Consider the following 12,185-nt stretch of genomic DNA (forward strand, 5'->3'; position numbering starts at 1 on the left):
TGCAGGGGACATGGGTTCGATCCCTGGTCTGGGAAGGTTCCACATGCCGAGGGGCAACGAAGCCTGTGTGCTGCAACTACTGAAGTCTGCAAGCTTAGAGCTGGTGCTCTGCAAGAAGAGAAGCCATCGAAATGAGAAGTCTGCACGCCACAACAAAGAGTAGCCCCCATGTGCCACAACTAGAGAAAGCCCTCGAACAGCAGTGAAGACCCAGTGCAACTAAAAATAAAATAAACATATAAAAAATGTACAGTTCTTGCTTACTTGTTTGTTGCTTTACTCACTGGGTGCACCAAGCAGTTTGCAGGCTCTTAGCTCCCCAAACAGTGATTGAACCTGTGCCCTCTGCAGTGAGAGCAGAGTCCTAAGCACTAGGTTTCCAGGGAATTCCCTACAGTAACTGTTTAGAATGTCATGTTGTGACATGACAAAACAAAGATGACGTCAAGGCACATTTATGAACATTGGAAGGAGTCCATGATACCACAAGTTTTAAAAATGTGGCTTATAAACCAGTATGTATGAATTGGTTCCTTTCTTTGTAAAATGTTTATGGAAGAGGTTTTGGAAGGATCTGCCTTAATAGATGATGTCTGTGCATCAGATTTTTTGAATCTAATCAGAGTCAGTCTCTAGTTTAGGGACCTTGTGCAAACCGGCCTTAGTTTCTTCATCTGCGTAATGGGGGTGATAACCTCGTTTTGTAATATTACAATTTTAAGAGGTATATGCTCAGTGTTTAGTCGTGTCTGACTCTTTGCAAACCGGTGGGCTATAGCCCACCAGGCTCCTCCATCCATGGGATTTTCCAGGCAAGAATACTGGAGTGAGTTGCCATTTCCTTCTCCATATTTAAGAGGATAGCATTTGTTTAAAACCCTTAGAAAAGTGTCTGGTACCCAGTGAGCTCTTAATAAATATTACCTGTTATTGTCTGTATTTTCTGCATTGAACATACAGTGTCTCTAGAATGAGAAAAAAATTACCTTTTGAATGAAAATCAAAAAGCAGGGAGACCGACCTGCTTCTGTGAGATTAAGTCCCATTCACTTTTCATTAATAATAACTGCACCTCTTTCCTGTCCTTAGGGGTCTCCTTTTCTTTTTTCTGGAAGACACAAGGAGAACAGTCCACATCAATCCCTTCTGCCTATGGAGGACAGGTTATTTCCAACGGGTTCAAAGTCTGCTCCAGCGGCGGCAAGGGTTCCGTGGAGCTATACACGCATAACAAATCCGTGACTTGGGAGGCCAGCTTCAGCCCCCCAGGTAAGGGCGCCACTGGCCTGAAAGATGCTCCGGGAGGTCGGGGAAGGGGGGAAGGAGGGAGGAGGCCCGGTGTCCCGGCCCCCTCCACCTCCTGATAGGAAGTGGATGAACCCAATGGATGTAGAGCTGAGGGGCGCTATCCTTGGGGCACATGAGCCCCTTCCTAGTCCAAGGGGCTGCTTGGGAAGACTTACTGGAAAGGGTGAGATAGCATCCTTTGCTTAGATGTCTGCCTGGTTAGTTAAGGGCCAGGATTCTGCAGCCAGGCGCTTGGATTCCGTCTGACTGCAGGCAGTGTTACTGCGTCATGTTAGTGCACGGGAGCCTCAGTTTCTGTGCAGTGAAGATATTAAGGATACTTCGCTCACAGGCTGGAATATCGCGTCGGCCCAGTGCTTATTGTTTCTGCTTTTCCTGTCTTCCCCCTCTTTCTCCTGCATCTTCCTTTTGCCTTCTCCTCCTCCTCTTCTCCTCCTTTTCTTTCCTCCTTCTCTGGCCCTCCTCCTTCTTTTTAGTGGTGCAAACCTGCAAATGTTTCGACTTTGATATGAAAAAGCCTTTGGAAAAGAGGGGCTGATGATGGAGGGAAAGAAAGGATGCTGGAGGAGAGGTGAGGGCACCAGCCAGGGAGGGGCCCCGGGATTCAGGAAGGATGCTCCAGGACCTGGGAAGGGAAGATGGAGGGGCGGGGAGCTGGGTGTGTGCAAATGTGCCTGAGATCCTAGGTGGGTGTTGGGACGCCACATGGTTCTGTTCCACAGATTCCTGTTTCCTCTGGGGGCACAGTGCGATCCTAGCTGACCAGGCAGGAGGGCAAAGGTGTGGGGCAGGCACCTGAGGGAAGCTGGAGGTCTGTGAACTAAGATGGAGAGAGGTGACCAGGGGCTCAGAGCATCTTCAGGTGGCATGGAGGGGACATCCAGTCCAGACTGCAGACTAAGAAGGGAATCTCACAGGTGGAAGGCAAACTGAGAGTCTAGAATGGTCTCTTCCAGGAGGAAGTGATGACATTCCTGACCTAGTTAAGGAAAACTCATTTTCTGGACCACTTCAAGGAAGGCTGTGTGTCTCCATTTTTTTTTTTTTTTTTAAACATGGGGCCAAGCAGCCTGGGTCAAATCTCGCTCTGTACCCTTTCTGCCAGCTATGTGGACCCAAGTGCCTTAGTCACCCACCTTGTGTCTCAGCGTCCTCATCTGTATTGTCAGCACAGTGACAGTATTAGGTCAAAGGGCGACTGTGAGAGTGAAGTGAGTTAACTTCTGCTGGTACTTTAAGCTGGGGTCTGGAAAAGGGGCAAATTCAGCGCATGCAGACTTTGCGAGAACTTTGCATGTCTGCCCTCTCTGATCCTCAGGGCCAGAAATCATCTCTGCCTCGCCTCTCCTTCCTGACGTGCATGTCCTGCACCTTGTTCACAGCTCTTATCATGTTCTAACTGCTATCAGTCTCTTATGTAACAGTCTGCTCTCCCTGCCCCTTTGGGGCTGACACAGTATCAGGTACTGAGAAGGTTTCTTGGTATGTTTTAAGGTCAAATCTATTGAACCCTGATTGTTCATCTACCCAGAGAAATGGGGAGAATTGTAAATATTTCTGCCTGACATTGTGCTCTTATTTGTTCCTTGAAGGTATTTTCACACTCAAGGACAATGATACTTTTCTAAAAATTATGAAATGAAGAGAAACATTTTTATTTTTTATTTTTAAAAAAAAGTATGTACCTATTTACTTTTGTCTGTGCTGGGTCTTTGTTGCTGTGTGGGGGCTTTTCTCTAGTTGCGGTGAGCAGGGATGTTGCTAGCCAAAATCTGGGACTTCTCTACCCACCAAAGCTGAATAAAAAAACAATATGAAAACAGAGTTTGAAAGAAATAGAAAGGTGGCTTTAATTCTCAGCCAGCAGAGAGGGTAACACAGTAGGCTTATACCTTAAGAATTGTGGCCCCCCTCCATGAAGAGTCTAGGGCTTACAGTCAGGAGTCAGTGATGAGGAACAAGGTGATAGGATCTTGACTTCTTCCTCTTGCATTGTTTCAAAGACAGTCGTAAGCTGGCTTCAGTAACCCAGTCATTGAGTCTGGCAGTTGGGTGTCTCTGTGGCCTTCTTTATGATATGTAACTGCAAGGGGAAGGGTGTTGTAAGGATGAACACCAGATACGGGATGGATTTAGCATAGAGTCAAAGGAAAAAATGTGAATTGTAGCTTCTGCAGAGTTAGGAGGCAGAAAAGCGAACTTCGATACAGACATGCAGAGTTAAGAGCAACTGGAGTAAAAAAAAAAACTAGGAATATTCAGGCCTGCTTAGTGTTCTCTTTATCTTTGTTCTCAAGAAAGGGAAAGACAAAAACTCATTCTCTGTTTTCCTTTTCACTGCAACAGGGGCTACTCTCTAGTTACAGTGTGTGAGCTTCTCATTGCGGTGGCTTCTCATGTCGCAGAGCACCGGCTCTAGGGCTCGTGGACTTCAGTAGTTGCAGCATGGGGGTTCAGTAGTTTTGACCCAAGAGCTCTAGAATGCAGGCTCAATAGTCGTGGAGCATGGGCTCAGCTGCCCCATGCCACGTAGTATCTTCCCAGACTAGAGATGGAACCCATGTCCCCTACATTGGCAGCTAGGTTCTTTAACCACTCACTGGACCACCAGCGAAGTCCTGACAGTGATACTTTGGACCTGTCTGGGATCCATGCTCTCCGGAGACTGAAGGTTAGAAAGTTGACCAATCCTGAGCGAGAAGCCTGGGGTAACTGCTTACACATCCTATAAAGGGCCCCTTTCAGCACAGGTCACTGGGTGCATCTGAACACCCACTACACAATGAAATGAGGCCCTCTGTGGTGCCAGCTGTTGTCAAAGTCCGGCAAAATTTCTTCTTGTGGGTCAATGTGGTTCTCATGCCAGAGCCATGAGTCATCACCAAGGCTCCTGATGGAGGGTCTGGCGGAGCCAAGAGTGGTCTGTCCTTCCCCACGCTGCCATCACACGCTCAAGGTCAGGGTGGAGTTGGGTACCGGTGGCCTGAGGGCTGAATCAGGCTCTCAGGTTTGTCTCGCTGACCTGCCTGGGGGTGGTCTATGCTGGATTGAAAAATATTTTTGAGCAAGTTAATTTTTTTTTAATAAGCTCTCCTTTTTAAAAAGTTTACTTAAAAAATTTTTTTTGACATGTATACACTGGGCCATTGGTTATTATTTCATTTAACTTAAAATGGCAAAGGATATCTTTGAACAGGCTTCTGGGCTTTGGGGAGTGAGAGTAACTTCTTTCCTGAGCTCCTAAGACTGAGGGAAGTCAGATGTGTATTATGACCTGTGTGTGTGTGTGTTGTTAGTTGCTCAGTTATGTCCGACTCTTTGTAACTCCATGGACTGTAGGCCATCATGCTTCTCTGTCCGTGGAATTCTCCTGGCAAGAATACTAGAGTGGGTTGCTATTCTCTTCTCCAGAGGATCTTCCCAACCCAAGGATCAAATCCACGTCTCCTGAATTGCAGGCAAATTCTTTACCACTTGAGCCACCGCGGAAGCCCATATTATGACTTAGGACTCAACCAATGACCTACTATTATAAGGGAGAGAAATGTGTGTAAAACTGGGATGACCACCGAGTGTTGAGCTAGAACCCACGTCTTCAGAAGAGTGTGTCTGCTCTTTCCCAGGCCACTACTGGACTCACGTCCTGTTTACATGGAAGTCTGAGGAGGGCCTGAAAGTCTACGTCAATGGGACCCTGAGGACCTCAGACCCAAGTGGAAAAGCATCTCCTGCCTACGGGGAGTCCAATGACAACCTCGTGCTGGGGTCTAAGCAGGACCAGACCAAGAGCTACGAGAACAGAGCTTTTGACGAGTTCATTATCTGGGAACGGGCTCTGACACCGGATGAGATCGCCATGTACTTCACAGCTGCCATTGGTCAGTGAGAGGGGAGGGGCTGAGAGCCGGGTGTGACGTCAGCTCTGGGGGGCGGGGACCTTCCTACCTACCGCCCCTTTACCAGCAGCAGATAGCTCTCTGCTCTCTCCTGCTGGGCTGTTGGTACTGCAGGCTGACTGCGTCCTGATCAGTTTTTTCTAAAACTCCTTTTCCATAAGATGGAGGAATTCATAATTTACCAGAAACACACTGAGGCGAATATTCTCATGCTGGTCACCAGGGACTTTTTGAAGTATGTGATAGATGGTTATGGAAAGTTTTGGGAAGCAAGTGTTCCCGGTCCATTTGATCCGCAAATGTTTGCCACATGCCTTCCGCGTGTCAAGTTCACCCATGGACCCTCAGAGAGCCCCTCTGCCCACCTCCCTTCCTGCTCAGCACAGAGCGGTGGTTCAGACCAGGGACCTGGTGGACCGGCAGACCTGGTTTCAAAGTCTCGCTCAACCACCATGAGCCGTGGGACTTGGGAAGTCACTTTGTTAAAAAATTGAGGTAAAATTCATGTAATGTGAATGTCACCGTTTTATAGCACACGATTCAGTGGTACTTACTATGTCCACACGATCTGCAACCATCCTCCCCAGAGAAACCCCGCCCCCATGAGCTGTCTGCCCCATTTCCTCCTTCCCTGCCCCTGGCAATCACTCACTTTCTTTCTCTGTGGATTTACCTATCCTGGATATTCCGTATACATGGAATTATATATGTGACATTTCGTGGCTCAAGTGATGTCGCTAGGGAATCTGTTTTGGACTTTGCCTTCTTTTGTTTTCTTGTGGTGCCAGGATGGCTGCCATTCCCTCCAGGAGCACATTCCTACCCGCAACCCGCCCCCCCCCACCCCGCCACTCCCCTCCCCCCCCTCACCCCGCCACTCCCCTCCCCCCCCCCACCCCGCCACTCCCCTCCCCCCCACCCCGCCACTCCCCTCCCCCCCACGAAACCTTAGCAGGAAACAAGGAACTTCTTTTTTCTGTCATCTGCTACCACCCTGCTGGCCATCACTGTTGTTGGCCCACACTGACCACGAACCAATTACTGTGGGTGGGGATGTGGAATATTCTGATTGGCTTAAGCCTGGGTCACAGTCCACCCCACTGAAATGGCAGGGAGGTCAGTGTTCCCCCCACCAGTCCCCCTCCAGAGCACAGTCAGGGCGCTGATCTCGGAGCCACTGTGCAAGCAAAACCAGCCTATATCCACAGCAGCCTCTGATGTCTCCATCTTTCACCGAGAAAACAGAATTCATTCCCTTTCACAGAGGTGACACAAGACAAAATACACCATCCTTTAGGAGGAAAAAGGATATCAATCGACAGCAGTTTATTGCCTAAGATTCTGAGATTTGTCACCTAGAGACCAAGATAGCATCTGTACTTGTGTTATTGAGAGTCTCAAACGACTCCTGCTTCCCCAGGAGCTTACTGTTTTAGCATCACTGGAAAGAGGCTTTAATGTTCCTGGCCCTTTTAGCTGTCACAGCAAAACCTGTCACCAGGACATCTCTGGGCTCAGGGATGTGGCCTGTCAGTCTCCCCATCCCCACCTCCACCCCAGCTCTCCACCCCCGGCTGCCACAGTGCAGTGTGTCAGGAAGTCCCTGCAACTGAATCACGTGTGTGTGTTCACCCTCACTCTTCACATTTGGGGGAGGGCTCTGTGCGATTTTGGGAGACTGGAGAAGTGCTCTCTTAATACTTGTGTATCCTGGGGGCTTCAGGCCCTACCTTTACTGAACCAGAACTGGACTCCTAATCCCACATCACTTGGGGATTTGGTTCTGAAGGCAGAGGCCATGATGTAAATCCTGTATTGAAACATGTCCCTCAAAGACCCCTGAAGACCTGGTGTGGGGCTCCTGGACCATTACTTAGTCCAGCTTAGCTGGATTCAGGGCAGCTGTGCTCAGACAAACAACTGAGGCTGAAATCCAGCTGCCGTGGTGCTGTGCCCACAGGACAGGGTAGAACCTGTTCTTTGCATAAAGATCTGTCTGCACATGAAGCTGTGAGCAAGGCTGCAGGTACCCAAAGAGGGAGCATTTCCCTGGGTGAACTGTCTGGAGGGGGCCCTTCTCTTAATCCCTTAGCTGGTGACAAACAGGCGGAAAACAGTAAATCATGGCACACGTCTTGTTTCTTTTGGACTGTGCTGGGTCTTCATTGCTGTGCACGGAATCTCTCTGGTCATGGTGAGTGGAGGCTACTCTTCCTTGCGGCATGCAGGCTTCTCATTGTGGTGGTTTCTCTTGTTGCAGAGTGGGGGCTCTAGGCGAGAGGGCTTCAGTAGTTGCAGCTTGAGCACTTAGTGGCCCTGTGGCATGGGGCATCTTCCCAGACCAGGGGTTGAACCTGTATCACTTGCATTGCACAGAAGTCCCATGGCTACATCTTTGGTTTTGGATGTCTTTCTGATTGCGGTCATTCATAACTGACCACATGAGTTCTTGAATAGAATCCTCTGGATGGGAGGGGCTCAAGAAGATGGTCTCCCCACCACTTGACTGGGTTTCAGTGTCATCTCGCTGGAAGGGAAGGGGCCAGGTTTCCTGTCTGTCGCAGCCCAGTGATTCACAACCCTCTGTATTTTATGTTTAACTAGTCCACAGGGCGATGGAAATCCATTTCTTTTGCTTCTTTATTTATTTGAAATTGGTGCAAGCTTGTATGAAATCATCTTTTTATATGATATTTTGCCTGAAGGGTGTTTCCAAGCAATTTAGACTATAAATGGAAAAATAATTTGATCTGTGAAAATCCATACAATCTCCCCATTTGGCTGATTTATTAGACCTTTATCTTTCCAGAAACATTCCTACTCACAGCGTTTTCAGGCTCTCTTAGTTTGTGTCTGAAACTGGTAGATTTTTGTAAAACAAACAAACAAAAAACACCAGGCCTTCCTGAGGGTGAACGAAGTGACCATGTTTCAGTCCTTAATTATTATTATTATTTTTTTCTCCAGGAGAGCAGCTTTCACTGTCTTCAACATCACCCAGCTTCTCCGTGACACCCACAGTGAACACCATGGTGAGCAGATGCATTTAGTTTTGCCCCCCATCTTGGTGATGTCTATTTGCTTGGATTATGTGCCAGGAGAGTGAGAATCCCATTAGACCAACTGGCTCTGTCTTGGTAGCCAGCGTTAGCACTAATTCTTGACGCTCAATGTGACTGACTGAAGGGAAGACCCTCGGCTCCCCGTGACCTATAGCCTCAGGTGCCCACATGGAGTCAACAAGACTTACCAAGGATCACCCAACATGAGGCTGCTTCTTGGTGCACGTGGCACCATGACTGGAGAGTGAGAAGGAGGTGGCCTGGACACTTAGCTTGTCTCTGCACCATCTTCTTCTGATGTTTGAGGAAAGGATCCATTCCTTTAGAAAGTGTTCCCTTCTGATATGAGCATTTGTAATCAATCAACTTTCCTTCCATGAGAACTTTAATGTAATAGTGAGGGAATAGACTCTAGAACCACCTGTTTGGGTTCAAATCCCAGTTCTCTCATTTATTTCTGCATAATATGCTTAGTTTCATCCATCAGTCACATGTGTATTTCATGAGGTTGTTGTAAGGATGAAATGTTAATATATGTTAAATGGTCACAAGAGCATATAGGAAGTGCTATCATCATGATTATTATGGTGTGAGAAGCATGAGGCCCAAAGGACAGACTGAACTTCTGTAGACATCTTGGCTTTAGTCCTTAACAGAACTCACGTCACTGATTTCTTTCAGGTGCCCACCGATGCCTACCATCCCATCATAACCAACTTGACAGAGGAGAGGAAAAACTTCCGGAGTCCTGGAATTGTTCTGAGTTACCTTCAAAATATGTCCCTCAGCTTACCCAATAAATCCCTGTCAGAGGAGACAGCATTCAACCTCACCAAGGTAACGGCTATGTGATTTCTGTGCCCAGTTGATCAGGGATGGCAAACTGCCAGACCATGGCTGACAAGTGTGTCTTGTTTGACCTACATGGAGCTGAAAAAATCAGAAACTTTTATATAGAAGTCTGGATTTCAGAATTCTCATGAACAGCCAGATGGCGTGGACTACACCCTGTGTAGTCAGCTCTACACGGCTCGGTGGATTTTCCTTCAGATGAGACTCGACTCTTCATCTCCTTTTCCCAGTGTCCGCCAGGCTGTCCTGTCTCTCCATCTACCTGGCCCCTTCGCATGCCTAGTCGCTTCAGTCATGTCCAATTCTGTGACCCTATGGACTGCAAACCACCAGGTTCCTCTGTCCGTGGGATTCTCCAAGCAAGAATTCTGGAGTGGGTTGCCAATGCCCTCCTCCAGGGGATCTTCCTGACCCAGGGATCGAACCCGGGTCTCTTGCATTGCAGGAAAATTCTTTACTGTTTGAGCCACCAGGGAAGCCCCACTTGACCCCTGTAGGCATTTGAATTTGCAACTCTGGCTCTAAACTCTGCTACCTCCCTTGGCAACAGCTAGAATGCACAGTTGGGTCTTTGGCAGATTTAGCCATGGGGTCGTAGTGTGACCCCAATGCTGTGATGTATCTCAGTGGGAATTTCCAGAGTTACTGAAAACACTTAGTGAATGCACCGTGTATGGCACTAGAACCAAGGTGCTTTCTCTTTACATTCTCCTTAAGATCTTTCCAGGTCACGGTAGAGGAGGATGCTGGGCTTGTATGGGCCTGATAACTTCAATCTCAGCACAGGGCTCTTGGCTGCTGATATCCAGAGAAAAGGAATGTGAGACTGTTACACTTCAAAAGTGTAGATAAGGGTTAAGAGCAGGATGTATAGGGTTTGATTGCTGGGATGAACATCTCTCTGCTGGTTACTTACTGTGCACCCTTGGTTAAATTACTTTATATCTCTGCCTCACTTTGCTCATCTGAGATATGGGGAGATAATAGTAGTACTTACTTTATTGGCTTCTTAGAAGGTTCCTATGTGCATAGTATGACTCTGGCACTTTTTAAGAGTTCTCAGTCCTTCCTGGTTTCCTTGCTGAAGACAAACCCAAAGAAGCAGCCAAAAAAGCACGGGGAAGCGTGTGTTCAGTAAACAAGACGTCTTGATTTGCTAGGAGGCATTTGTCCCAGTAGCTCTCCTGCCCAGGTGAGAGAAGCAAGAGTAAGCCTTCTCAGATTTTGTTTATTCATTCATAGAATGTGGTAAGTTCTAGGGATCCATGATGACCAAGAACTACTTCCTGCTTCCAAGAGGCTCAGGACTGAGAGGGTGAAGATGGACCATGGAGTCTGAAAAGTGTCCTGAGCTGCAGCCGCTCAGTGACTCTGGAGTCAGGCAAGCCTGGGTTTATCCCTTAGATCTATGCTGTTTTCAAGCCTCAGTTTCCCAGTCTGTGACATAGGGATACTTCGATGACCCAAGTCTGTCTCTGTTAGAATGGTTTTGGTTGCAAGTAAGCAGTAAGATGACCAAGTATTGTTAAAATAGGGGCATTTAATTGCTTCGCTCCAGGTTTGATTACTTCAGTCTTTCGTTCACAGCAGGGATCTAGGTGGCAGAACTGCAGTTCCCTTGGCATTCTATTCTATTTCCAAGTGACTGAAATGGCTCCAAACACTACACCTCACTGACAAAGACCAGGAGGAAAAGGAAAGGCAGGGGGCACTTCTGTCTTTACAGGGCAGGAAATTCTTTCCCGTGGTTCCCCTTGCAGTTCCCCTGACATGATCACGCCTAAACCAATCACTGGCCAAGGGAACGGAACTGGCTCGGTGGCTCAGCCAATCATATGGAGAAATGGGCGGGGCCAAGACAGCCCTGTATAAGCACTTTCAGGCTTCTGGCAGGAAGCACTTCTGGGTTCTTCAGTTAAGCTCAGTGGGTGGGAGTGAGGCTATCCAGAGGGAGGGTCGAGGCCCTTCTGTAGTCTTGCAGGGATGTCTATATGGGAACATAAAATTTCATGCAAGACTACACAGGAAACTATGTTAAAGCTGGGTGATTTACTCTTTCAACTCCCCTGTTTCCCCTCAGATACATCGGACAGTGTCAGAGGTAGCAAAATAAAATGCTTTCAGGAGCCAGATGAACAAAGTAAATGGATATTAGGTCAGACAGGCAATAAGGAGGAGTAGAGACTGTGGCTCACCGGGAAGTACCCACTCATGGGGAGTAGCAGTGAGCTTCTCAAGAGCCTCCTGATTTTAACCATTATGTTTATCTCTTCTGATTTTGCAAGCAAAGCAAAAACCCAGAATTTTAAAATGGACTCTCACCCATTAAAAAGAAAAAAAAAAGAAAAGTGGGCAACTAACAAATTTAAAAGCAGGTGTGTACAAACCAAATAAAAGACATTTATGAATGGATGCAGCCTGTGGGTTATCAGTTTGAAACCTCTGGTAGGGGCCGTGTGGGGATGGATACTTGACTCTGAGTGTCCTGTAGAGGAATCATGTGGATTTACCCCAAACCCCAACAATTTGGATTGGGTGAGAAATAAAAATCTTTGGCATCCATTATTCAATTTTCCACCATGTCCTGGCTTCTCACCACCAATAGTTGAACAAGAAAGTGAAAAGGAATTTCTTATGCTGGGTAATAAGGTGGCCATTAGCCACACGTGGCTCTTGAACACTTGAACTGTGGCCAGTTCAAAGTGTAAAATACACCCTGGAGCTCTAAAATTTAGTGTAATAGAAGAATGTAAAATATCAAACTGGTAATTTTTTATTGATTGCATGTTGAAGTGATATTTTAGCTATATTTGGCTAAGTAAAATATATTATTAAAAAGTAATTTCACCTATTTTCTTTTAAGTTTAAAAATGTGGCCACTAGAAAATGTAAAACAAAAATTTGGCTTGCATTATATTTCTATTCAAATGAACTGCTCTAGATCAGGAGTCAGCGACCTCAATACTTGCCACTGACTAATGAGTGTCACCTGGAGCAAATAAGAGACCATTTATCAAAGTGCTTTGTAAATATAACCTGATGCACTGATGAGAGCTATTTTCGTTTA

At 47.0% G+C, this 12,185-nt stretch overlaps 1 protein-coding gene across 3 annotated transcripts in view; it reads left to right on the forward strand.

The window, feature by feature from the left end:
* The window catches only part of ADGRD1 (adhesion G protein-coupled receptor D1), a 176,338-nt gene that overhangs the window by 27,733 nt on the left and 136,420 nt on the right, over window positions 1-12,185 (forward strand). For all 3 annotated transcript variants that reach the window (XM_018061421.1, XM_005691335.3, XM_005691336.3), the window contains 4 exons: window positions 1,090-1,269; window positions 4,932-5,186; window positions 8,172-8,236; window positions 8,948-9,103. In XM_018061421.1, coding sequence (XP_017916910.1) covers window positions 1,090-1,269; window positions 4,932-5,186; window positions 8,172-8,236; window positions 8,948-9,103 — 656 coding nt within the window. The remainder of the gene's footprint in view (window positions 1-1,089; window positions 1,270-4,931; window positions 5,187-8,171; window positions 8,237-8,947; window positions 9,104-12,185) is intronic.

Source organism: Capra hircus, chromosome 17 (assembly GCF_001704415.2).
Source record: "Capra hircus breed San Clemente chromosome 17, ASM170441v1, whole genome shotgun sequence".
In the NCBI taxonomy this organism is placed as follows: Eukaryota; Metazoa; Chordata; class Mammalia; order Artiodactyla; family Bovidae; genus Capra; species Capra hircus.